At 36.9% G+C, this 27,900-nt stretch overlaps 1 protein-coding gene across 1 annotated transcript in view; it reads left to right on the top strand.

The window, feature by feature from the left end:
• The window catches only part of NUP35 (nucleoporin 35), a 37,854-nt gene extending 11,625 nt beyond the window's left edge, over nt 1–26,229 (top strand). The window contains exons 5-9 of the mRNA XM_081241607.1: nt 17,836–17,977; nt 20,803–20,872; nt 22,060–22,188; nt 23,250–23,414; nt 24,380–26,229. Of these exons, the coding sequence (XP_081097733.1) occupies nt 17,836–17,977; nt 20,803–20,872; nt 22,060–22,188; nt 23,250–23,414; nt 24,380–24,457 (584 nt within the window). The 3' untranslated portion in view covers nt 24,458–26,229. The remainder of the gene's footprint in view (nt 1–17,835; nt 17,978–20,802; nt 20,873–22,059; nt 22,189–23,249; nt 23,415–24,379) is intronic.
• Nucleotides 26,230–27,900: the final 1,671 nt, after the last annotated feature.

Raw genomic sequence — 27,900 nt, forward strand, 5'->3', positions numbered from 1 at the left:
TTATTTATTTATGGCTGTGTTGGGTCTTCGTTTCTGTGCGAGGGCTTTCTCTAGTTGTGGCGATCGGGGGCCACTCACTGTCGCAGCCTCTCTTGTTGCGGAGCACAAGCTCCAGACGCGCAGGCTCAGTAGTTGTGGCTCACGGGCCTAGTTGCTCCGTGGCATGTGGGATCTTCCCAGACCAGGGCTCGAACCCGTGTCCCCTGCATTGGCAGGCAGATTCTCAACCACTGCACCACCAGGGAAGCCCTAGAGCTATTTTTTAAACTCTTATATTTAGTGTTAATAAATGAAAATTTCTTGTATGATTTGTAAATTTTAACTTTCTGAGATTGACACCTTTTATAAAGAGACATCACAGGATTTAATGGCATGAGTTGCTATTTTATGCTTAGGTCTTTGTATCCAAAAGTGACTTTGGTTAGTTTATAATTCTGAAACTGAGGTTAAAAATCTCTTTTAGAATCTTATTTCTGGTGTAGAAAAAGCTTGGTCATATAACAAAGTGGGAAATCTAGATTAAAGAATTTCAAAAACTTTTTTCAGCCATTATCGCCTCTGATAAACAATACTGAATGTTTGCCCTCTCTTTCCCCTTCCTCACCCCTCAATTTTCTTCTGCTGCTATTTAAATATTCCTCTACTTTTCATCCTATTTTTATTTAAAAAATTATTTTTATTTTTTTCTTTAGGTTTTTTTTTAATATCTTTACTGGAGTACAATTGCTTTACAGTGTTGTGTTAGTTTCTGCTGTATAACAAAGTGAATCAGCTATACATATACATATATCCCCATATCCCTCCCTCTTGTGTCTCCCTCCCATCCTCCCTATCCCACCCCTCTAGGTGGTCACAAAGCACCCATCTGATCTCCCCATGTGATGCAGCTGCTTCCCACTGCTATCTATTTTACATTTGTTAGTGTATATATGTCAGTGCCATTCTCTCACTTCATCCCAGCTTACCCTCCCCCACCCCCATGTCCTCAAATCCATTCTCTATGTCTGCATCTCTCTTCCAGTCTTGCCCCTAGGTTCAGCGAAACGTTTGTTTGTTTTTTTTAGATTCCATATATATGTGTTAACATACGGTATTTGTTTTTCTCTTTCTGACTTACTTCACTCTGTATGACAGACAGAGTCCATCTACCTCACTACAAATAACTCAATTTCGTTTCTTTTTATGGCTGAGTAATATTCCATTGTATATATGTGCCATATCTTCTTTATCCACTCATCTGTTGATGGACACTTAGGTTGCTTCCATGTCCTGGTTATTGTAAATAGTGCTTCAGTGAACATTGTGGTACATGTCTCTTTTTGAATTATGGTTTTCTCAAGGTGTATGCCCAGTAGTGGGATTGCTGGGGCATATGGTAGTTCTATTTTTAGTATTTTAAGGAACCTCCATACTGTTCTCCATAGTGGCTGTATCAATTTACATTCCCACCAACAGTGCAAGAGGGTTCCCTTTTCTCCATACCCTCTCCAGCATTTATTGTTTGCAGATTTTTTGATGATGGCCGTTCTGACTGGTGTGAGGTGTTACCTTACTGTAGTTTTGATTTGCATTTCTCTAATGATTAGTGATGTTGAGCATCCTTTCATGTGTTTGTTGACAATCTGTATGTTTACTTTGGAGAAAAGTCTATTTAGATTTTCTCCCCATCTGTGGACTGGGTTGTTTCTGTTTTTTTTTGATATTGAGCTTCATGAGCTGCTTGTATATTTTGGAGGTTAATCCTTTGTCAGTTGCTTCATTTGCAGATATTTTCTCCCATTCTGAGGGTTGTCTTTTCGTCTTCTTTTTGGTTTCCTTTGCTCTGCAAAAGCTTTTAAGTTTCATTAAGTCCCATTTGTTTATTTTTGTTTTTATTTTCATTTCTCTAAGAGCTGGGTCAAAAAGGATCTTGCTGTGATTTATGTCAAAGAGTGTTCTTCCTGTGTTTTTCTCTAAGAGTTTTATGTGTCTGGCCTTACATTTAGGTCTTTAATCCATTTTGAGTTTATTTTTGTGTATGGTGTTAGGGAGTGTTCCAATTTCATTCTTTTACATGTAGCTGTCCAGTTTTCCCAGCACCACTTATTGAAGAGGCTGTCTTTTCTCCATTGTATATTCTTGCCTCCTTTATCAAAGATAAGGTGACCATATGTGGGTGGGTTTATCTCTGGGCTTTCTATCCTGTTCCATTGATCTATATTTCTGTTTTTGTGCCAGTACCATACTGCTTGATTACTGTAGCTTTGTAGTATAGTCTGAAGTCAGGGAGCCTGTTTTCTCCTGCTCCGTTTTTCTCTCTCAAGATTTCTTTGGCTATTCAGGGTCTTTTGTGTTTCCATACAAATTGTGAAATTTTTTGTTCTAGTTCTGTAAAAAATGCCATTGGTAATTTGATAGGGATTGCTTTGAATCTGTAGATTGCCTTGGGTAGTATAGTCATTTTCACAATGTTGATTCTTCTAATCCAAGAACATGGTATATATCTCCATCTATTTGTATCATCTTTAATTTCTTTCATCAGTGTTTTATAGATTTCTGCATACAGGTCTTTTTTCTCCTTATGGAGGGTTATTCCTAGGTATTTTGTTCTTTTTCTTGCAATGGTAAATGGGAGTGTTTCCTTAATTTCTCTTTCAGATTTTTCATGATTAGTGTATAGGAATGTAAGAGATTTCTGTGCATTGATTTTGTATCCTGCAACTTTACCAAATTCATTGATTAGCTCTAGTAGTTTTCTAGTAGCATCTTTAGGGTTCTCTATGTATAGTATCATGTCACATGCAAACAGTGACAGCTTTACTTCTCTTCTGATTTGGACTCCTTTTATTTCTTTTTCTTCTCTGATTGCTGTGGCTAAAACCTCCAAAACTATGTTGAATAACAGGGGTGAGACTGGACATCCTTGTCTTGTTCCTGATTTTACAGGAAATGGTTTCAGTTTTTCACCATTGAGAACCTTGCTGGCTGTGGGTCTGTCATATATGGCCTTTATTATGTTGAGGTAAGTACTCTATGTGCCTAGTTTCTGGAGAGTTTTTATCATAAATGGGTGTTGAATTTTGTCAAAAGCTTTTTCTGCATCTATTGAGATTATCATATGGCTTTTATCTTTCAGTTTGTTAATATGGTGTATCACATTGATTGATTAACGTATATTGAAGAATGCTTGCATTCCTAGGATAAACTCCACTTGATCATGGTGTATGATCTTTTTAATGTGCTGTTGGATTCTGTTTGCTAGTATTTTGTTGAGGATTTTTGCATCTGTGTTCATCAGTGATATTGGTCTGTAGTGGTTTTGGTATCAGGGTGATGGTGGCCTCATAGAACGAGTTTGGGAGTGTTCCTCCTTCTGCTATATTTTTAAGAGTTTCAGAAGGATAAGTGTTAGCTATTTTCTAAATGTGTGATAGAATTTGCCTGTGAAGCCATCTGGTCCTGGCCTTTTGTTTGTTGGAAGATTTTTAATCAGTTTCCATTTCAGTGCTTGTGATTGGTCTGTTTATATTTTCTATTTCTTCCAGGTTCAGTCTTGGAAGGTTGTGCTTTTCTAAGAATTTGTCCATTTCTTCCAGGTTGTCCATTTTATTGGCATATAGTTGCTTGTAATCTCTCAAGATCCTTTGTATTTCTGCAGTGTCAGTTGTTACTTCTACTTTTTCATTTCTAATTCTGTTGAATCTATTTGTGTCTTCTCTTTTTTTTTTCTTGATGAGTCTGGCTAGTGGTTTATCAATTTTGTGTATCTTCTCAAAGAACCAGCTTTTAGTTTTATTGATCTTTGCTATTGTTTCCTTCATTTCTTTTTCATTTATTTCTGATCTGATTTTTATGATTTCTTTCCTCCTGCTGACTTTGAGGTTTTTTTTGTTCTTCTTTCTCTAATTGCTGTAAGTGTAAGGTTAGGTTGTTTATATGAGATGTTTGTTTCTTGAGGTAGGATTGTATTGCTGTAAACTTCCCTTTTAGAACTGCTTTTGCTGCATCCCATAGGTTTTGGGTCATTGTGTTTTCATTGTCATTTGTTTCTAGGTATTTTTTGATTTCCTCTTTGATTTCTTCAGTGATCTCTTGGTTATTAAGTAGTGTATTGTTTAGTCTCCATGAGTTTGTATCTTTTACAGTTTTTTCCTGTAACTGATATCTAGTCTCATAGCATTGTGGTTGGAAAAGATACTTGATACGATTTCAATTTTCTTGAATTTACCTAGGCTTGATTTGTGACCCAAGATATGATCTATCCTGGAGAATGTTCCATGAGCACTTGAGAAGAAAGTGTATTCTGTTGTTTTTGGATGGAATGTCCTATAAATATCAATTAAGTCCATCTTGTTTAATGTGTCATTTAAAGCTTGTGTTTCCTTATTTATTTTCATTTTGGATGATCTGTCCGTTGGTGAAAGTGGGGTGTTAAAGTCCCCTACTATGATTGTGTTACTGTCCATTTCCCCTTTTATGGCTGTTAGCATTTGCCTTATGTATTGTGGTGCTCCTATGTTGGGTGCATAAATATTTATAATTATAATATCTTCTTCTTGGATTGATCCTTTGGTCATTATGTAGTGCCCTTCTTTGTCTCTTGTAATGGTCTTTATTTTAAAGTCTATTTTGTCTAATATGAGAATTGCTACTCCAGCTTCATTTTGATTTCCATTTGCATGGAATATCTTTTTCCATTCCCTTACTTTCAGTCTGTATATGTCTCTAGGTCTGAAGTGGGTCTCTTGTAGACAGCATATATACGGGTTTTGTTTTTGTATCCATTCAGCCAGTCTATGTCTTTTGGTTTGAGCATTTAGTCCATTTACATTTAAGGTAATTATTGATATGTATGTTCCTATTCCCATTTTCTTAATTGTTTTGTATTTGTTTTTCTAGGTCTTTTCCTTCTCTTGTGTTTCCTGCCTAGAGAAGTTTCTTTAACATTTTTTTGTAAATCTGGTTTGGTGGTGCTGAATTCTCTTAGGTTTTGCTTGTCTGTAAATGTTTTAATTTCTCCATCAAATCTGAATGAGATCCTTGCTGGGTAGAGTAATCTTGGTTGTAGGTTTTTCTCCTTCATCACTTTAAATATGTCCTGCCACTCCCTTCTGGCTTGCAGAGTTTCTGCTGAAAGATCAGCTGTTAACCTTATGGGGATTCCCTTGTATGTTATTTGTTGCTTTTCCCTTGCTGCTTTTAGTATTTTTTTCTTTGTATTTAATTTTTGATAGTTTGATTAATATATGTCTTGGCACGTTTCTCCTCGGATTTATCCTGTATGGAACTCTTGGCACTTTCTGGAGTTGATTGACTACTTCCTTTCCCATGTTAGGGAAGTTTTCTACTATAATCTCTTCAAATATTTTCTCAGTCCCTTTCTTTTTCTCTTCTTCTTCTGGGACCCCTATAATTTGAATGTTGGTGCGTTTAATGTTGTCCCAGAGGTCTCTGAGATTGTCCTCAATTCTTTTCATTCTTTTTTCTTTATTCTGCTCTGCTGTAGTTATTTCCACTATTTTATCTTCCAGGTCACTTATCCGTTCTTCTGCCTCAGTTATTCTGCTATTGATTCAGTCTAGAGAATTTTAAATTTCCTTTATTGTGTTGTTCATCATTGTTTGTTTGCTCTTTATTTCTTCTAGGTCCTTGTTAAACGTTTCTTGCAATTTCTCCATTCTGTTTCCAAGATTTTGGATCATCTTTTCTATCATTACTCTGAATTCTTTTCCAGGTAGACTGCCGATTTCTTGTTTATTTGTTTGGTCTGGTGGGTTTTTACCTTCTTCATCTGCTGCACATTTCTCTGGCTTCCCATTTTGCTTAACTTACTGTGCTTGGGGACTCCTTTTCGCAGGCTGTACATTCATAGTTCCTGTCGTTTCTGGTGTCTGCCCCCAGTGGATAAGGTTGGTTCAGTGGCTTGTGTAGGCTTCTGGTGGAGGGGACTGGTGCCTGTGTTCTGGTGGGTGGGGCTGTATCTTGTCTTTCTGGTGGGCAGGACTGCGTCCGGTGGTGTGTTTTGGGATGTCTGTAACCTTATGATTTTAGGCAGCCTCTCTGCCAATGGGTGGGGTTGTGTTCCTGTTTTGCTAGTTGTTTGTCATGGGGTGTCCAGCACTGGAGCTTGCTGGCCGTTAGGTGGAGCTGGGTCTTAGTGTTGAGACGGAGATCTCCGGGGGAGCTTACTGATTGATATTACGTGGGGCCCAGAGGTCTCTGGCAGTCCAGTATCCTGAACTTGGCTCTCCCACCTCAGAGGCTCAGGCCTGACACCAGGCTGGAACACCAAGACCCTGTCAGCCACATGGCTCAGAAGAAAAGGGAGAAAAAGACAAAGAAAATAAGTGAATAAATAAATAAAATTAATTAAAGTAAAAAATTTTTTAAAAAGTATTAAAATAAAAAAGTAATTTAAAAAAAAGAGAGCAACCAAAGCAATAAACAAATCCATGAATGGTAACAAGAAGTAAAAACTATACTAAGATAAACATAGAAATCATAAACAAGTCAGTTGCAGGCAGCAAACCCCAAGGGTACAGCTGCTCCTGAAGTCCACCACCTCAATTTTGGGTTGATTCGTTGCCTCTTTAGGTATTCCCCAGATGCAGGGTACCTCAGGTTGATTGTGGGATTTATTCTGCTGCTCCTGAGGCTGCTGGGAGAAATTTCCCTTTCTCTTCTTTGTTAGCACAGCTCCTGGGCTTCAGCTTTGGTTTTCACCCCACGCTGCATGTAGGTTGCCCTCAGGCTTCTGTTCCTGCTCAGACAGGACAGGGTTAAAGCAGGGGATGATTGGGGGGTCTTGTTCATTCAGGCCGCGGTGGGGGGGTGTAGGGGTAAGGTAGTTAGTGACAGAGGCCGTGACATTGCCACAGCCTGAGGCGTGCCGTGTGTTCTCCCAGGGAAGTTGTCCCTGGATCATGGGACCCTGGTAGTGGTGGGCTGCACAGGCTCCGGAGGGGGTGGGGGTAGTGACCTGTGCTTGCACACAGGCTTCTTGGTGGCTGCAGCAGCAGCGTTAGCATTTCATGCCCATCTCTGGTTGCTCTGATAGCTGCAGCTCATGCAGTTTCTGGAGCTGGTTTAGGCGGTGCTCTGAATCCCGTCTCCTTGCACACTCCATAACAATGGTCTTTTGCCTCTTAGGCAGCTCCATACTTTTTCCCGGACTCCCTCCTGGCTAGCTGTGGCTCACTGGCCCCCTTCAGGCTGTGTTCGCGCAGCCAATTGCAGTCCGCTCCCTGGGATGTGACCTCCCAAGCCCGAGGCTCAGCTCTCAGCCCCCACCCACCCTGGCTGGTGAGCAGACAATCCTCTCGGGCTGGTCCGCACCGATCTTCTGTGTGAGAACCTCTCCACTTTGCCCTCTGCACCCCTGTTGCTGCGTTCTCCTCCGTGCCTCTGAAGCTCCCCTCCCCTGCCCTCTCCACCAGTGAAGGAGCTTCCTAGTGTGTGGAAACTTTTCCTCCTTCACAGCTCCCTCCCCAAGCTGCAGGTCCCATCCCTATTCTTTTGTCTCTGTTTTTTCTTTTTTCTTTTGCCCTACCCAGGTACGTGGGGAGTTTCTTGCCTTTTGGGAGGTCTGAGGTCTTCTGCCAGCATTCAGTGAGTGTTCTGTAGGAGTTGTTCCACATGTAGATGTATTTCTGATGTATTTGTGGGCAGGAAGATGATCTCCACATTTTACTCCTCTGCCATCTTGAAGGTCCACCTTTCATCCTATTTTTAATTAAAAAATTTTTTTTTCTTGAGAAGTCCTTTCATTTATCTATCAGCTCTCTTCTCAGGTGGTATATCACTTATATGTACTGAACTAGAATCCTTATTTATGTTAGCATATTATTAATGGGGTAAGTGTGATATTTTGATTATAGTCATTTTTGGCTGCTTTTGTTGATGCCAGGAACTCAGAATTCTGATAGTGTTCCCAGAAGGCGGATAAAGGACTAATCTATCTGTGAGGAACCTTTCCCTGACACTTCTTTTTCTAATCTGGGTTAGCTGTTCCTTGTATGCGCTCCTATAAAGCTCTCTCTGCTAGGTTCTTATCTTTCTCCATTACTGGGTTATGAGCTAAAGGGCAGAGATTCCTTCTGTTTATCTTCATTGTTTACCTGTGACAGAGCTGGGTATAAAGGGACCTCAGTAAATGTTGGTTGACTGAACAGATGGATGGATGTAAGTTGTGAGTTGAATGGTGGCCCCCAAAATGATATGTTCACATTCTAACTCCTGGAACCTTGAATATTGCTTCTGTGGCCAAAACATGATTAAGTTAAGGATCTTGAAAGGGGTAGCTCTCAAGGACAGTTTAGTGAGTTAAGGAGAGAGGACAAGAGGGGAAGAGAATCCTGGTAATTACCTGGATGGGCCCTAAATCCAATCACAAGTGTTCTTAGAGGCACAGGGAAATTTGACACAAACAGGAAAGACACAGAGGAGAAGGTGATATGAAGTGAGGCAAACTTTGGTGGTGTAGCCATAAGCCAATGAACACTAAAACTTACCAGTGTCACCAGAAGCTACAGGGGCCAGCAATGAATTATTTCTTAGTGCCTTTAACAGGCATTTGACTCTGCTGAAAACTTACTCTTGTACTTCTGGCCTCCAGAACTGTGGGAGAATAAATTTCTGTTGTTTTAAGCCACCCAGTTTGTGGTAGTTTGTCACAACAGACAGAGGAAACTCATGTATGTATATTGTGTTTTGAGGCAATGACATCCCAAAACTAAATGATGATTGGAATATTTGTGTCCATCTTGGCATGGTGTAGTTTTTCTTTGATAATATTGAGTCACCGCTAGCCTTAATCTAGATTATATTGGTTTCTTATTGCTGCTGAAACAAATTATCACAGATTATAATGGCTTAAAACAACTCGAATTTATTATCTTAAAATTCTGGAAGCCAGAAGTCTGGAATGGGTCTCAGTGGGCTAAAATCAAGGTATTAGTAGGGCTTCATTCTTTTCTGAAGGCTCTAGGGGAGAATCTTGGGTTTTTTCCCTGTTTTCCAGCTTCTAGAAGCTGCCCATATTTCTTGGCTCCTGGCTCCCTACCATCTTCAATGCCTGCGATGGCTAGTTGAGTCTTCGTTTCACATCATTCTTTTCCCTCCCCATTTATGGATTCTTGTGATTGTGTTGGGTTCACTCTGTTAATCCAGCATCATCTTCTTGTTTAAGATGAGATGATTAGCAATCTTAGTTCCATAGCATCCTTAATTCTTCTTTACCATGTAATGTAACGTATTCACAGCTTCTGGGTATTAGGACATGGACGTCTTTGGGGGACCATTTTCTGCCTACCACATAAAGTTTTTTAAATTAGTCACCAAAATTTATTTAGTTTCATGCCAGACTAGCCATAGTGCCATTTATTGGTCTCTAATTTTGGTGGGATAATACTTTATATTTTAGTCAAAAGAATAAATGCAGATTGTTTAAAAAAGTCAAATAGTACTTAAATACTTATAATGAAAAGCAGCAGTCTTTAGCTTTATTCCTCACGACTAGCCAGTCCAGATCTTAGAGCTATTCCTTTTGGAATTTACCTCCACTTAACTAAGATGCTGTATTAGCTTTCTGTTGTCACTGTGAAATATTATCATGAATTTAGTGGCTTAAAACAACTCGGATTTTTTCTCTTATAGTTCTAGAAGTCAGAAGTCCAAAATCAATTTCACTGGGCTAAAGTCAGGTGTTGATAAGACTGGTTCCTTCTATAGGCCCTAGAGAGAATCCATTTCCCTGCTGTTTTTTGTTTTGTTTTTTCTAGTTCTTAGTGGCTACCTATATTCTTTGGTTTGTGGCCCCGTCTTTCATCTTCAAAGTATATTGTATCACTCCAGTCTCTTTCCATCATCATATCACCTCTCTTGTAAGGACAGTAGTGGATATCTTGGAGGTCCACCTGAATAATCCTGGTTAATCTCAAGATCCGTAATCATAAATGCAAAATCTCTTTTGCTATATAAGGTAACATTCATAGGTTCCAGGGATTAGGATGTAGTCATCTTGGAGGGCCATTACTTAGTCAACTGTATATGATTATATTGCTAATTCTTTTTTTTTTTTTGGTGTTTTTTTAAAAAAAATTATTTATTTTTGGCTGCATTGGGTCTTCGTTGCTGCACATGGGCTTTCTCTTTTGGTGATCAGGGGCAACTCTTCGTTGTAGTGTGAAGTCTTCTCATTGCGGTGGCTTCTCTTGTTGCAGAGCATGGGCTCTAGGCATGTGAACTACAGTAGTTGTGGCATGTGGGCTCAGTAGTTGTGGCACACGGGTTTAGTGGCTCTGCAGCATGTGGGATCTTCCCGGACCAGGGCTTGAACCCGTGTCCCTTGCATTGGCAGGTGGATTCTTAACCACTGAGCCACCAGGGAAGTCCTATTGCTAATTCTTTATTTTCATTTTTAATATTGCTATATTTATCTTAATGTAGGGGAGATAAGATATAATTATCTTCAATTACCTTATCTGAATATAATTAAAATATATCAAACTTTATTCCTTTGTCGGTGTATTATTATGATTATGTAAGCACTGTTTAGTTTTGCACCAAGTAGTATTATTATAATGTATTCTTCCTGTAAAATGTTAATTTTTCATTAGTTAATAATTTCTTTTTTCCATTTGTCTAGTTTTTCTATGTGCTATTTGCTCATATTTTAAGCAAATATTCTGCTATGATACATATCTATCTTTTTAAAAATGCTGAAACATAGTTTCAAAAACATCTTTGTTTTGTTTTAAACTGAGAACTTGTCATTCTGAGCTTCTTTTTTGGCCGTTTCCTATATCAGCATGATGTACAGCTATCATCTTAGGACTTGCCTTAGCAAGTTTCCAGAGTTGAGCTATTTTTCCTAGTTAACATGTTTTCTTCTTAGTTTATTTCCTAATTTTGGTGAAGAACATATATGAGTAGCTTTCTAAGAAAGCTTGCATGGGAAATTAAATTTAAGACCTTAAGTTTGAAATGCTTTTTATCTCCCTTAAAATGGATTGCTAGTTTAACCAAGTATAGAATTCTAGGTTGGAATTTTGGAGGCATTATTTCTTTGCCTTCTAGGTTCTAGTGTTCTGCAGAAGTCATTTGTAGTGATGATTCCTGAGTTGTTGTATGGGGATTGGTTTCAAAAAATTTAAGATCTCTGTTGGGTTAGTGTTTTCAGTTTCACAAATGTGCCTTGGTCTGGGACTTCCATTTATTTTTCTGGGGAATTGGAGGATCCTTTAAATCAAGACACTTACCCTGAGTTCTGGGAAACTTCCCTGTATTTGATAATAGCTTTCCCTTTGTTTTGTCTGTTCCCTCTTTCTGGAATTTCTTCTGTTTGTGAGCACTGCAAATATTTCTAAATTTCTACTTTTTCTCTGTGCGAGTGCCTTTTATATCTGTATTCTACTTTCTGAAAGATGTCCACAATCTCAATTTCCAACACATCTAATAATTTTTTATTTTATTTTATTTTAATTTCCAGTAACCTTTTTTTGTTGTTGTTGCCCTCTTAATGTACTTAAAATGTAGCATCCTTTTCTTGTTTCGTGGGTAAAATAACTTATCAGTGAGGTTCATGTTGGTCTTTTATTCCTGCTCATATTGTCTGTTTCCTTCTAGTTCTTTTTTTTCTCCCTTTTTTTTTTTTTTTCACCTCTTCTGTCTTTCTTGGTGAAATGAGGCACTAAAAAGCTACTTGGAATCCATGTATGTATGTGTATTAACAATGGTAGGAAGGGGGAAATTGGTGGAGAGAGGCTGTTTTGTCTCTTTTTGGGCTTCACTGTAGGAGGATTGGACAGTTAGGTAGATTTTTGTTTGGAAAAATCTCTGATTTTAGCATATATAGGTCTTTCTCTTAAGTTTCCCAAAGAAGAATTCTGTAATATTCAGTCTTAATGTCTAAGCTGGTGTTCTGAATATAGAAAGGGAGAAGTCTTCTTTTCTTTTTTTTTTTTAGTTTTTAAAATTTTGAAAATTAAAAAAAATTTTAATCTTTATTGGAGTATAGTTGCTTTACAATGTTGTGTTAGTCTCTGCTGTGCAGCAAAGTGAATCAGTTTTACTTATACATATATCCACTCTTTTTTAGATTTCTTTCCCATTTAGGTCACCACAGAGCATTGAGTAGCATTCCCTGTGCTATACAGTAGGTGTTCATTAGTTATCTATTTTATACATAGTAGTGTGTATATGTCAATCCCAATCTTCCAATTCATACCATTCTCCCCTTGGTAACCATGAGTTTGTTCTCTACATCTGTGACTCTATTTCTGCTTTGCAAATAAGTTCATCTGTACCATTTTTCTAGATTGTAAATGTAAGTGTAAGTGATATTATACAATATTTGTTTTTCTCTTTCTAACTTCACTCTGTCTGACAATCTCTGGGTCCATCCACGTCTCTGTAAATGGAACTATTTCATTCCTTTTTATGGCTGTGTAATATTCCATTGTATATATGTACCACATCTTTTTTATCCATTCCTCTGTCAATGGGCATTTAGGTTGCTTCCATCTCTTGGCTATTGTTAATAGTGCTGCAAGGAACATTGGGGTGCATGCATCCATTTGAATTCTGGTTTTATCTGGATATATGCCTAAGGGTGGAATTGCTGGGTCATATGGTAACTCTAATTTTAGTTTTTTAAGGAACCTTCGTACTTTTCTCCATAGTGGCTGTACCAGTTTACATTCCCACCAACAGTGTAGGAGGGTTCCCTTTTCTCCATACCCTAGGAGAAGTCTTCTTTTCAATATGCAGATTTTCACTTATTCTCTTACATAGTTTTTCTCCACTGTGACTGGACCCACTGAGTCTTGAGCCATTGAGATTCCTTTTCCTCAGGGACTAAAGCCTTGGTCTTTTGGGGGTGGAGTGGCTGGGTAAGATGAGGAAGGGCTTGCCATTTCATCCCATATTATACACTCTTAAACTAGTTTTCCTTGATTTCAACGAGGAGCCTCTTTCACACCTTTCACATTTTCTGTGTTCTCCAAAACCTGGGACTTTCTAGATTGACTGTCATTAGGTGTCTGACAGGGCTTAGAGATGAATACAAGTGTTCAGTTCGCCATATTGTTTTGGTTATTGTTGTATTCATTGTTCAATATTATTCTGGGTACAAAGAGTTTGTCAAACTGAAGAGTCTAAGGAAACAGTACCTACAAGATAGCTCTCTCTTCAGGTGCCAGCTGCAAGTTTGGGGGTCCCCAGGACCACCCTCACTTCAGACCTGCTGGCTGCAAATTCAAGCTTTCCCAAGCCCACTCTAAGGTTGGATAATTCACTGGAAAGACTCAGGACCCACTGAAAGTGCTATACTTACGGTTACAGTTTTATTATAGAGAAAGCAGACAAATTAGAACCACCTAAAGAAAGAGATGCGTAGGCTGAAAACAAGAACTTCCGTGATGTGTTACCCTCCTGGCATTGATATATGCCACTATGCACAGTATTGGCAAGTAGGAAGCTCACTGGAGCCTCCATGTCCTGAGTTTTTATTGGCGTTTCATTACATACAAATGACTGATTGAATCACTGATCAAGTGGCTGAACTCAATCTCCATCCCTTCTGCCCAGAGGTGGCCTTTTTTATAACATGGATGGTCTTCATGGTTGGTCTTTATGGCGTGACCTACCCTCACCAGGAGTCACCTTGTTATCATAAACTGTCAGGTGCTCTTGAGGTTGAGGGGCCTGCCACGAGTAATGAAAACACTCCTGTTGCTGGGGAAATTCCTAGGGTTTAGAGGTTGTCTCCCAGGAACCTGACAAAGGCCAGACATCTCTCTGGGCTGAGACCAAATTCTTTATTATACATTGTGCTACATTGTTTCATGGTAAGAAGGTAACAACACTGCCAGGAACCTCTTTTTCTCCCAAGTTTCATATGGCATGTATCTGTTTAAAATTCCTACTCTTTTTATCTCTTTTATTTTCATTTAGGTTAGTTGTCTATTTTGAAATAATTGAATCTGGTCTTTAATTGAAGACATTTTCATAAAGGGTAATAAGTTCTTTTGCCCTCCACTTCAGTCTGATCTTAAGAAGACGGAGTAGTGATTCACAAAGGGAGACACATTACAGTTCAATTTGATGTGGTTTGCTAGGCACACTTTATTTTCATCTTATAAAGCATTGCATGTAAGTACTAGAAGTCTGATTGAAAGGAAGTAAAATCAGTGAAGCAATGAAACATTAACAAGGTGGGGGGCAATTATGCTAAAGTTATGTAAATTGTTTTAGATTATGTATAAGTAATTATGTTTTTCAGAGTAGTTGACAGGGCAAAAATTAGATTGCTTATTCGTTTGAGACTTAATTTTGATTTGTTTTATTTTTAAAAGTCATAATGGTAGTCTCATTTTGAGACTTCCATTTAATTTCTTGCTTGAAGGTTATTACATGATGTAGCAGAACTAAATTGTACCTTCTTAATGGTAATGCAGAACATAAAAATTTTGAATTGGCTTTAGGTTTTATACTAGAATGCCTTTTACCATCTTTTTTGTGTTAAAGGCATGTCTTTGTAGTAAGAGCTAAACTTATTTAAGCTTATCTTTTGCGTGCTTCTCTTTATTTCCTAAAGGGGTAGTTGATAAGTTGGTTGATTAGCAGACACTTGTCAAAGTGGGGTGTTTCATTTTTTTTTTTTTTTTTTCTTTTTGCGGTATGCGGGCCTCTCACTGTTGTGGCCTCTCCCGTTGCGGAGCACAGGCTCCGGATGCGCAGGCCCAGCGGCCATGGCTCACGGGCCCAGCCGCTCCGCGGCATATGGGATCCTCCCAGACCGGGGCACGAACCCGTATCCCCTGCATCGGCAGGCGGACTCTCAACCACTGCGCCACCAGGGAGGCCCGGGTGTTTCATTTTAAATCAGCCTCATTTTAGAAATGTTTTGTACCTATTAAATGCATCCGTGGTGATGAGGAAAAGAAGAATTGCTAGGAAAAAGAAAAATTGCTAGATGTATTATAGCATGTATGCAGTTTGACATTCTTTTCAATTATTTACTTCGTATTGTCTCTTTTAAGCATGAACTCAATTTTAAAATTAGATACATCTATACAATTGAGCCATGTAATGTACTAGGATTTCATGTCCTTCTTGTATATCTTTTTGTTTTCTCTAGAGTTAATAACTGTTACATACTTTCTTTTGCTTGATTACTATTGTAAAAATATTTGAATATTTGTTTCTCATTGCTAAATTCTTTTTTGTTTGGTTACTCAACAACTGAACATAAGCAGTCAGTTTTGAGCATCTTTGTTTTCTAGTAGGTCTAGGATAGTGTTCTGAATTAAATAGATTCTTTAATAAGCCTAGTAGATCTGAGGTGATCGGAAATGTATTTTTTTTTCCCTTAAGGAAAGGCTACATTAATGGGTTAAATTAGGTTAATTCGGATCTCTAAATTTGACTCCAGATGAAGTAAAGGGATTCAAGTTGTGTGGCATAAAGAATTAAGAATTTTGAAATCCTTAGATGACCATATTTTTCCTCCTTAGTTAGAATCACATTGTTGCATTGTAGTTTTTACTTGATTGATGCCTTTGGCTTTTAATTCTGTTGAGGGTATAGTTTTGGTTTAGTACTGTTCGGAGGCAAGAGAATGGACACCATTCCTGGAAGTCTTTTATTTTAGGTTTGACTGAATATATTTGTGCTGTTGATGCAAAAGAATAATTGTACCAAGTGCATCATTTATAGTATTGAAGTTATATTTTGTTAAAACAGTTAACTTTTGTGAGTTCTTGTCTACCTAAAGTTTCATTTGATTCTTGGAGTAACATGTAAGTCTTCTGTCACAGGTTAATTTATGGATATAATAAAGGGAAACTAACATTTAGTAGAGTTAATGAGATGTAATTGACATTGTGTAAGTTTAAAGTATACAGTGTGTTGATTTGATACACACTGTGGTCATTTTGATATTACAAAATGACCATAGTGTCTTAGCTGACATTTTTCATCATGTCACTTAATTACCATTTCTTTTTTTGTGGTGAGAACCTTTAGATCTACTCTCTTAGCAGCTTTTAAGTATATAATACAGTATTATTAGAGGTAATCACAGTGCTGTACTTTAGATCCCCAGAACTTATTCATCTTATGACTGGACGTTTGTACCCTTTGACCAACAACTCCCCATGTCCCCCAGCCTCCGGCCCCTGGTAGCCACAAGTCTATTCCTTCTGTTAGTTCTGCCTTTCTTACATTCCACATATAAGTGAGGTGATAGAGTATTTGTCTTTCTCTGTCTGACTTCTTTCACTTATCATCATGAACATCATGCCCTCAACATCCATCCACACTGTAGGAAATGGCAGGACTTCCTTCTTTTTCATGGCTGAATAACATTCCATTGTATGTACGTGCCACATCTTCTTATCCATTCATCTATTAATGGACCTTTAGATTGTATCCATATCTTGGCTCTTGTGAATAGTGCTGCGTTGAATATGGGAGTGCAGATATCTGAGATCCTGTTTTCATTTTCTTTGGATATATGCTCGGAAGTGGGACTGCTAGATCATATGGTAGCTCTATTTTTAATGTTTTTGAGGAACCTCTATACTATTTTCCATAGTGTGTGCAACAACTTTATTGTCCCACCAACATTGCACAAGGATTCCTTTTTCTCCAAATCTTCACCAACACTTATCTCTTTCTTTTTTTTTTTGATGATAGCTGTTGATGAGGTGATATCTCATTTTGGTTTTGATTTGCATTTTCCTGATGATTAGTGATATTGAGCACCTTTTTTTTTGTACCTGTTGGCCATTTGTATGTCTTTGGAAAATGTGTATTTAGTTCCTCTGCCCAATTTTTTATTGGATTGATTGTTTTTGTTTTTTTTTGTTTTTTGCTATTGAATTGTATGAGTTTCTTATATATTTTGGATATTAACCCTTATGTATATACATGTTCCTTTTCACCCTTCTCTTTATTATTTTTTTCCTGTAAGATTTTCTGTTTTCTAACATACTAGGCATTTACTTGTCTTTCTTCCACTAGAATTTAAGCTCTATTAGAGGTTTTTTCCCCCTTTGGTCTAACTTCTTCATTACTGTATCTTTAATACCTAGAATAATGCTTGGTATAGATTTAAGTGCTGAAAAAATATTTCTTGTATATGAATCATTATTACTACTCCAAAGATGAAAAGAAATAGTCTCTGCTTCTCAGAAATGTGTGGTCTCAGTAGGACAGAGCCTCTGAGATAAAATGAACACGTAAAGTGTTTAGCTTGACATGTTGAACATGAAGTACTCATTAATTGGTAATTATTGTTGAAGAATAAGAAAAGAAAGAACAGAATCAGACATTTCAGATAGAAATGACCTGAATAAAAGAAAACTGCGTTCACATCTTAGGGACTAGGGTAGATACTGTTTAGGGGTGTATTGAAAAAATAAGGTTGGAACTATATTGTGGCGACCAATCAAGACATTTGGATTTTGTTTTGTGTGTAATGAGGAGTTACTGAATCTTTTTAAGGCAGAGGTGTCATAATGAAAGTGGTAGGTTTGGAATATGAGTCCAACAGAAGTCCTTGAGGTTGAGTGGAGAGCCTTCTGCTGTAACTTAACTGGAAATTAATAAAACATTTAGCAAATTTATAATAAATAATAAAACACTTGCAAAATCATAAATTATGCTCAAATTTTAATGACTTCCTCTCAAATTGTGTGGTAGTATGTAATTATCATTTGATTATAGTGTGTATTTTGAATTATTTATGGAATTGCCAACTTTTAATATACTCTTCCATTTAAAACTAAAGCTTTGATATTTTAAATCAAGATGTTTATATTGGTAACTAACTTACTAAATATACTAATATAGGGCAAAGTATGTTTAGTCCAGCAAACATTGGTCAACCACGAAAGACAACATTATCTCCTGCCCAGTTGGATCCTTTTTATACTCAAGGAGATTCTTTGACATCTGAAGATCACCTCGATGACACTTGGGTGACTGTGTTCGGGTAAGGTTTCTAGATTATTTACTTAAAAAAAAAAAAAAAGCCCTAACATTTTCTAATGAGTATTATCAAACATATTAAAAAACTAAAACAGTTGCACAGCAAACACCTATATGTACCCACCACCTAGATTCTGCAGTTGTTAACAGTTAGCTACATTTGTTTAATCTACCATTAAATTATCTTTTTTGTTGTTGGTATATTTCAGAGTAAGTTGCAGACATCAGTACATACCACCTTGACATTTCAGCATATATATTATTAAGTAATGTTTGATTTTTAATAGTTTTTCCATCATTTATCTGTATGCCTCTTCTCAGATTATCTTCTCTTCAGCATATTTGCTGGATATTGGAAGAGGATTGTCCCTTTAGACTTAGGAAGCTCCTTTCTCTCTTTGTTGTGACTGTGTCTATGCTTATATTGGACTGAACCAGTTTTGAACTAACAGATTGAATTTCATTTGTATATATATGCATGCTATGTCACAGGGTTGATACTTTCTAGCTGCAGAATATTGAATATTAATAGAAATTGTGCATGACAGTCCTAGATGCATTTGAATAGAGTTTTAGATCTAATAAAGTACTTTAAAGCATCTTAGAGATCATACTGCATCATTTACATATGAGAAACCTGAGGTATAGACAGATTAAGTGATTTACTCAGAGGCTTACATCTAGTTATTAGTAAAGCTTCATTGAAAACCCAGGTCTTTTATTTTCATGCTGTGATTGTTTATACTGTACTACATAAGGTTGGTTTCTGAAAGTGTGATGTCATACTGTTACTGGACCTTACTATATTTAGTTTTGGGGTTAAAAAAATGTAAAAACATATGAACTCCTTGAAGGAAGAACAATGCACAGTAAATATTAGTGGACTTTATATATTCAATTTATTTAAAATTCAGAAGAATGGGTAAGAATATGGTGAAAAGTTTTCCTTCCCACTTTTCCCCCCAGATAGTTTTTCTCCCTTGTAAGGCAGCAATTGCCACCTGTTTTTTTTTTTTTTTTTTTTTGCGGTATGTGGGCCTGTCACTGTTGTGGCCTCTCCCATTGTGGAGCTCAGGCTCTGGACGTGCAGGCTCAGTGGCCATTGCTTACGGGCCCAGCCGCTCCACGGCATGTGGGATCTTCCTGGACCAGGGCACGAACCCATGTCCCCTGCATCAGCAGGCGGACTCTCAACCACTGCGCCACCAGGGAAGCCCGCCACCTGTTTTTTGTGTAACCTTTCAGAGAGATTCTTTGTTACTGCTTCTGTTTAGGTAATAAGCAGGGTCATTGCTTTCCCTTGTTCTCCAGAAAGCGCATGCTCAGCCATATGTCCATAGCAGTTGGGCTGACAGCTGCTGCTTCTTTTTTTTTCTTCCCTTTTATGTGTTTAAATTTTTGTATTCTCTTGTGAAGTAAGTGGCTGTATGTTTTTGAATGTGTCTGTCCACTCTCAAGTGTTTTTCAGGTTCAGTAGTAATGGTGTCATTTTTAAGATTCCTCAGTAATTGGATAAATTACTTGAAGTACTTCTGTTAGCCCTTCATTTTTAAGAAGTACACTTTCCCAGCTATTTATTTTCTATTGGTTTTATGTTTCGGTAACCCTGCATATAAGTTTAATTGCAAGAACAGAAACATTTTCTAAGGGATAAAATATTTTATTTTGATTATTTATAGGGAAGTACATGTAAAATACATTATATATCTTCTTCCTTTGATAATTTAACTTTTTCCTGCTGACTCAGGGTCATCATGAAATATCATTTATTGTTGTAGCGTGAATCTTTGACAGGATATTGGACCGCTTCTACTCAGAGTGGTCCTAGACTCTTGGAATTATGTTTTATTTCTCAAGTGCCTGCATCACTTGCAACCATTATTTCTCCCTTTCGTTTTAATTTTTTTTTAGTTCTGCTTTGTAGGCACCCTGACTCATTTGTTGTTTTTCTTTGGGATTAGAAATCTTACATCCAAATTTACATAACATAAAATAAATTTCCAATGCTGAATGCAGTGAGTATTTTAGTCACATAGATTTTAACGTGTGGAGTTTCTCATTTATTTTTATAACTTACATTTTTTCCTTTAGGGTTCTAATCCAAGCTCCAGATAACTGAAGTTACTGGTTAAGGAAACTCCAGATTTTCAAGCTGAAAATAGCTTTATTATTTGGACTATAAAAGTTTTATATCTCATTGTAATATTCAAAGCATACAGAACTTTATAAAGAAGAAAGTAAAAATCACTTAAAATTTTCCCATACAGAGATATGGCTATTAAAATTTTGGTAACAATCCTTTTAATTGATTGTTTACGATTGATATTGGTTCTGATTTTATTTTTGTTTCAGGAAAACATTTCTGAATTTTCAGGTAGTGCTCAATATATATTGATATGATTCTATATAATTTAAAGCTCTTTCCCCTTTAATAACCATAGTAGTATATCGCAACATTTCCCTTTCTGTCTCTCTCATGCATGTGCGCACACGCACGCACACACCCACACCCACCCATGTAAAGTAAGTTATTTACAGAACTGTAACCTCATAGTACTTTTCTAAGGATTATGATAATGACAGAGTAGAAGGTGGAATTAGGGCCTGGAGAAAAGTGGCTGAGTCAAAACTAATTTTAACATAATTTGCTTTTGGGTAATGGGCAAATGAATAGATTTAGCTAATATAGGGGAAAATAGGATGATCAGGGTCTCTTATTAATGTACTAGACAGTTAGGGGGAGTTTATCGTGAAACACTTGTAAGGTAATTTGCATTTGTATTATCGAAGTTGACTGTTCAGACAACTTTTTGTCCCCCCAAACCCCAGGTTTCCTCAAGCATCTGCTTCCTATATATTATTACAATTTGCACAGTATGGAAATATCTTAAAACATGTGGTAAGTCTTAATTCTTTTCATTTCAAGATTTAGGCTGAGGAAAGATAACCTGTGAATTGAGGGAAAACTTTGCTGCTGAATGTTGTCTGTTTTTTTTCCAAACTTAAAAATTTTTCTTTTTTTTTGTGTGGCACACGGGCCTCTCACCGTTGTGGCCTCTCCCATTGCAGAGCACAGGCTCCGGATGTGCAGGCATAGCGGCCATGGCTCACGGGCCCAGCCGCTCCGCGGCATGTGGGATCCTCCCACACCAGGGCACGAACCCGTGTCCCCTGCATCGGCAGGTGGACCCTCAACCACTGTGCCACCAGGGAAGCCCCCAAATTTTTCTTTTTTTTTTAAAGTTTTCATAGGATGTATCTATCTCTTGGAGTTTGGAAGGCTGGTAGTTGCATAGTATTTGATAAAAAGGGATAAAGAGAGAAGATAAGAGAGTGAGAGTTTCAGGCTTCTCCCTTTTAAAAATAGTTCACAGTCTCTTAAAAAAGATCATGCCAAGTTTTCCAACTTGAGCTTGTTTTATTGGGGATAAAGGAAAAGGGAGATGTTTCTAACTTAGAGTTCTTAGAGCTTTTTTAGCTTGCAAGTTATAAATAACAAATCTTTTTTCTATTACTAGAAATTGACAACTATGCAAAATCGGATTGATGAATACAGTTTTTTAAAAATTTCATAGCAAGTGTTGATAAGCCCTTTTTATAAGAAACATTATCTTTTGAGAATTACTTTGCTTTCAGAGAATATTTGTCACATATTCTTTTTTTTTTTTTTTTTGCGGTACGTGGGCCTCTCACTGTTGTGGCCTCTCCCTTTGCGGAGCACAGGCTCCGGACGCGCAGGCTCAATGGCCATGGCTCATGGGCCCAGCCGCTCCGTGGCATGTGGGATCTTCCTGGACTGGGACACGAACCTGTGTCCCCTGCATCGGCAGGCGGACTCTGAACCACTGCGCCACCAGGGAAGCCCTGTCACATATTCTTTATATAAGAGATTTGAGAACTATTGAAATGTACTGAAATTGTTTAATAGGATTTTTGTTGAATCCTAGTATACAGCTTTTTACAGGGCATCAAATAAAAAGTGGAAGCAGATTTATTTCATATGTTTCTGTTTTCTAATAGAACTCATTAAGTTTAAATTTTATATACTTTGTATTTTAATTTAAGAGAAAACTTCATTTTTTGCAGATGTCTAACACAGGAAATTGGATGCATATTCGTTATCAGTCTAAACTGCAGGCCCGGAAAGCTTTAAGCAAAGATGGGAGAATTTTTGGAGAGTCCATCATGATTGGTGTAAAACCATGTATAGATAAAGTAAGTTATTGCTGATGTAAGGAAAGCAGTTTAATTTATATGTAGTGCACAAGTCTAAGTACTAACATTGGTTATGTCACTTTGCTTCACTGTGTCTCTTATTTTTTAAAATGTGATGGATGATGTTACAGCACTCTTTTATGGTAAGTCAAAGATATTTAGTCACAAGACTTTAGAGATAATACATCCCAACCCCTTCACTTTACAGATAAAGAGGCCAGGAAGACTTAGGTAACTTACCCAGAGTTGTTAAGGTGAAGCCTGCATTCTGAGTCTTTTAACTTTTAACCCATTCCCTTTTTTGTGCAAAGCAACATCAAATTCTTCACCTCAAAGGAGTGGTGCTATTTCAGAATGAAATATTTCGTATGAATGGTAACAGGGTTAACTTCTAAAAGCTGAAGCTTTTTATTAGTCATTTCTACTTTAAAATATTTAAATATTATTATGTATTTGTATACTGGTAAAATAATACTGGGCACAATTTAAACTTCGTGGCTTGTAAAATCATGATCATTCTTTAAGTAAATATATGTGAACTTCTGCTACCTACCAGGCACTGTGCTTGGGACTTATGTATACACACTAGTGCACGAAGCAGACATGGCTCCTGTTACCATAATCTAGAATCACTGAGTAGTTGTGTAATTATTACGTTGTGCTGTAGCAGACGTATGCAGAGGCTAGAGGAAAATTTGGGGTTACTGGATACTAAAAAGCACTGGAGTTTGATGCCCCACACCCCTCAGGTTCCCTAAGAATTCCTTTCTTTTCTTACTGATTTTCCGTAGCGTTTGTTAGGAGATTCTTACTCTTGAGAGTCTATAGTTTTCTTGAGGATATTTGAGGTCATTCAAGTGAGATTTCTGGTTGAGCATTAGATCTCATATGCTAGCTAAGAAGCACATATTGTTTTGTCAACCCTAAAGTTATTTGAAAGTTTAATTAGATTAAATGAAGTACGCTACTTTTAATGAAGTTTTCTTTGTAAGTAGGACATAATAATGGATGATATGTATTATGTTAATAAACAGAGAAGTTCTTTGTCTTTATTTCTCTAGAGCGTTATGGAAAACAGTGACAGGTGTGCTTTATCATCTCCATCCGTTGCCTTTACACCACCAATCAAAACCTTAGGTACACCAACCCAACCTGGAAGTACTCCTAGGATTTCTACCATGAGACCTCTTGCTACAGCATACAAAGCTTCTACTAGTGACTATCAGGTATTTTAAAGATTGGATAAAAGAATATACTTTAAGGGGTGCAGTGCTTAGCATGTTTAACTTTTTCATTGGGTTGATTTGTATGCCATTAAATATTTCCTACTGAAGTTGATTGGCTTGATGAAACCTATAAACTTTGCGTTTTTAAATTTTCTATTTTAAAAATTAGAATTTTAGCTAGTTGGAAATTTATCTTGAATTTTAAAAACAATTCTTTGCCATTTAAAAAAACATTTTGAGAGTTAATTAGTTTAGTTTTTTCTAAGGTATGTTGCATACATAAAAAGTTTCTCTTGTGGACGTCTCTGGCATGAGGGAATGTTAAATCCCTCTTAAATTGATACGTAAATTTGATGGTGTCGCAAATGAAGAACCTCAGGTTGGAAGTAGCTTTGGTTATCAAAAGAAAACATTGTCTAGTCCCCATTTCAAAACTTATTTCAAAAAAGTTTAAAGGAAAAGTTCATTATATTCATTGAAGAATGCTAGAAGTATTATGACTATCATTCAGTATGTTATTGTCGCCTGCTTAATTAGCCAGGAGTTCTGAACTTGCCTAGCTGCAGACACAGCTCCTGAGATAGCAAATAAAACACTTTAGTAGGGCAGTTTGACTTCCCTTGAAATTTGGGGATCATTCTAGAACTGGTCTAATTTTTCCCTTTAGTTTTTTTTTTTTTAAACCAGTATTTTAAAGTCTTTATCTCTTTTAGCTTTTGTGTTGTTTGTTCAGTTTACTCATTTAAGGAGCAGATGTACTTTGCCTTGCCAAAGGAATACAATTTTGTTATTCTTAAAAGCATAAGGATGTTCTAAGCAAGCCTATATTTTAATTTTTAAATATACAATTTATTGCTGCAAATCCACTTTAGTGTTTGGCACTTTTAAATTAGCCGTTAACTGAAGAATTGACTATGATACTAAAGAAACCATAACTTTACAATTGTGTGTGTTTTTTTTAATAGGTTATTTCTGACAGACAAACACCAAAAAAAGATGAAAGTCTTGTATCCAAAGCAATGGAATACATGTTTGGCTGGTAATACAGTAAGAGCTAAGAACTCAGCTACAAAGGAAGAGGTTTTGCCACAATAAGCAGACTTAGCAGGGTGTTGCTGGGTTTCCTTCGGTTAGTTATATAACCACTCTTGGCAGTATCGTGTAGCTGTCTCACACTTCTTTAGAAGCCTTTTTCTTGAAGGATACAGCATATTTGTAGCTCGCACTTTAAACAATGCTTGAGATACATTTTGAAGAAACAAAAAATCCCTGTATATAAGATTTTGTGCTTTCTGTGATAGTGCATGCTTAAGTGCAAAAAACTCATTGATTATTGTAAATTATGTACTTGTGTTTGTAGTGAGGCTTTGTAGTCTTCATGAGTTGGTGAGGTGAATTTCATGAAGGGTAACTGTACAGCTGATTATAACAAGACACAAAGATTATAATTAATTTGAATTATGGTCTTTTAATTTAGATGGTATTTAATATTTTAATGATCCTTGTTTATATGTCCTGTCGTGGATTGTCATCTTTCAGTCTTGTAAAACCAACACAGTCTTTTAAAAAACCTACTGAAGTTTCTTGATAATAAACTTGTCAGTTATATGTATTGAGCAGTTTTTGAAAGGGTGATTTATTAATTAGTACAAGAAGTTTGAAGTCTTCGCAGAAATAGAGAAAGTATGTCATGAACCTCCATCCACCTGTAATCCAGGTTTAATAACCATATAACCATCACTATTTTCTTAATTTCTAATATCCAGTCCTTTTAAAAATTTCCCAATTGTTTCCAAAATTCGTTGAATTTTATGTTTGGTTTGTTTGAGTCTCTGTCGAGACTAGGTCTGCACGGTGTGTTTGGTTTTGTCTTTGGAGTGTCTTGAAGTTTAAGCTAGAGTTCCCCTGCTCTTCCCACTGTTCAGGACCCCATGATTTGTTGAAGGAACCATGTGAGTTGCCTACAGAGTGTACCACAGACTGAATTTGGTCTAAACAAGCATAGCTTTCGTGTTTAACTAGTTCTGTCATTTGTCCCATATCCTAGAAGTGATATCTAGAGAAGGTTAATTAGATTCTGTAATCTCATTTTTTTGAGCAAGAATACTTGATAGTAGTATGGTGTACTTTATGTTAAACCGTGAGGCATTTAGTTCTGGTTGTCCCACTTTTAATGGTCCTCAGGTTGTTCATTGGGCATGTGGGCAAAAGCCAAACACCATCACTGGAAAGTTCCCCATAAACTTTTTACATAATGTATTTAAAAGCATGCATTAATGATACTTGCCTGAATCAGTTATTTCATTAAGATTTTCAAAATGAGGATTTTCCAAACCTGTCATTCCTGTTGCATTTATTAGTTGGAATTCTTTCATATACAAGAAACTTGTTCCATCCATCCATTAGGGCTATTTGGTTATCATGGAATACATTCATACCAGGATAGCAGGATAAATATTTAATTCGTTTCCTTTATCAGTTTTCAGAGTTATTTTTGGTGCCCTGGCAACCTCCACTGCTGTCCTGAGTTAAAATTTTTTTTCCTTTGGTATCACTATGTGCTTACTGGCCTTTTTTTTTTTTCTTTTTTTAATTCACTGTTTCAGTCACTTGCAGTCATCACTCTTTTATTCAAATTATCCTCTTTGGCCAGTGAGAACCTCATCAAGCTGGCACTTGTATGAAAAGGAGGTTTTAATTGACATGGTATTTCACCATAATGTATCTAGGTAATCTGCATCTTTCTTTATTTTTAATACATATCTATAAAGAATAACTAAAGTAACACATTGCATAGAAGGTTTTGATATCCTTTTTAAATCACAGCAAACTACCATTGAAGACTTGTTTAGTTCTCTGAGATGAAGTGAAACTAAGGAATGTACTTGCATGGATGAAAATCCATTTATCATTACATTTATAGAGTACTTTTCATCTGAAACTTTTAAAGTCTTTTCCACCTTAAAATAGGAGTATATTTTATATCCTGTTTCCTTACATACAGAACTCAGTTATTCAAAGTAGATCTGGATACTTTTCCTATTAAACTGTTGGATTTGTGTTTGAGTTATACACATTTTTGTAAAAGGGCTGTGGGTTTTATTTTTGAGAGGGCATTTTATTTCCGTAAACCTCTGTGGAGCATGAAGTTTGCTTCCTGGCTAAAAATTTTTGTTCGCTATGTTTGGGTTCGTTATTTTTACCCAATATTGTATCTTACCTGTCTTGTATCCATCACATCCTTTATTTAAAAAGAGCCAGGAAATACATAAATATATCAAACTAACACTTTGTATACCTCAGACTTGTACAATGTTATATGTCAGTTGTATCTCAACTTAAAAAATACAATAAAACCAACAAAAATACAAAACAAAAGTAAAAGCCAGGAAAATCTGAGGAAACAAACTGCCACATTTTCCAATACTATACAAAAACAGTAGAATCTGTGAAGCTGGAAAAGTTACCTTGAAATAAGCCTCATTTTAAAGTTCAGAAAAGCTGATTTCACACAAAAATAAGTAACATAAAACTGTAGTCATGGGACTTCCCTGTGGTGGTGCAGTGGTTAGGAATCTGCCTGTCAGTGCAGGGGACATGGGTTTGAGCCCTTGTCTGGGAGGATCCCACGTACCGCAGAGCAACTAAGCCCATGTGCCACAACTACTGCGCCTGTGCTCTACAGCCTGTGAACCACAACTACTGAGACCACATGCCACAATTACTGAAGCCCACGTGCCTAGAGCCTGTGCTCCGCAACAAGAGAAGCCACCGCAATGAGAAGCCCGTGCACCGCAACCAAGAGTAGCCCCCGCTCGCCACAACTAGAGAAAGCCTGCGTGCAGCAACAAAGACCCAATGCAGCCAAAACTAAAAAAAAAAAAAAGTATAGTCATGCAAAGTTGTTAAAAAAAAATAGAGGATAATGAACAAAATTTCCCATAGACATTGAAAGCACACCAGAAAGGCGTGCATATAAAATAGATAAAAATTATGACCTATTATTTAAAAATAGGTTCTAAGATGTTTTGGAAATGCTGCAAAATATGAAAGGATACTAAAAATCAGAATTTGAAGAACTTGGGAAAATACTAGAAATAAAGAAAAAAAATTTAGAAATGAAGACTAAACGAGAATACACACAAAAGTAGATGAACAACAGATAATGCCTTATGGAAATACAGTGTAAAAAAGGATGATCGCTTTAGAAATCAGAAAAGGTATAGAAAGGATTTATAGAAAAATGACATTTTAGAGATTAAAAAAATATAGATAGTGAACAAAACTGTATGAAGAATACTTTGCTGAAAAAGAATATTTGGAGCTATATACTGGAACATCTTGTCTACCTAAGAATATTTTCCCAGATATAAACTGGGTTTGGCTATCTAGACGAAAACAGTGACTTAGAAAAGCAAGACTTAAATACAGTACTGTGCCGGGAGAAAATGATACATTTAAGATATTTGCGGGAAAAAAATGTGAG

The sequence above is a fragment of the Mesoplodon bidens genome, assembly GCF_964165515.1.
Source record: "Mesoplodon bidens genome assembly, chromosome: 8".
Lineage (NCBI taxonomy): Eukaryota > Metazoa > Chordata > Mammalia > Artiodactyla > Ziphiidae > Mesoplodon > Mesoplodon bidens.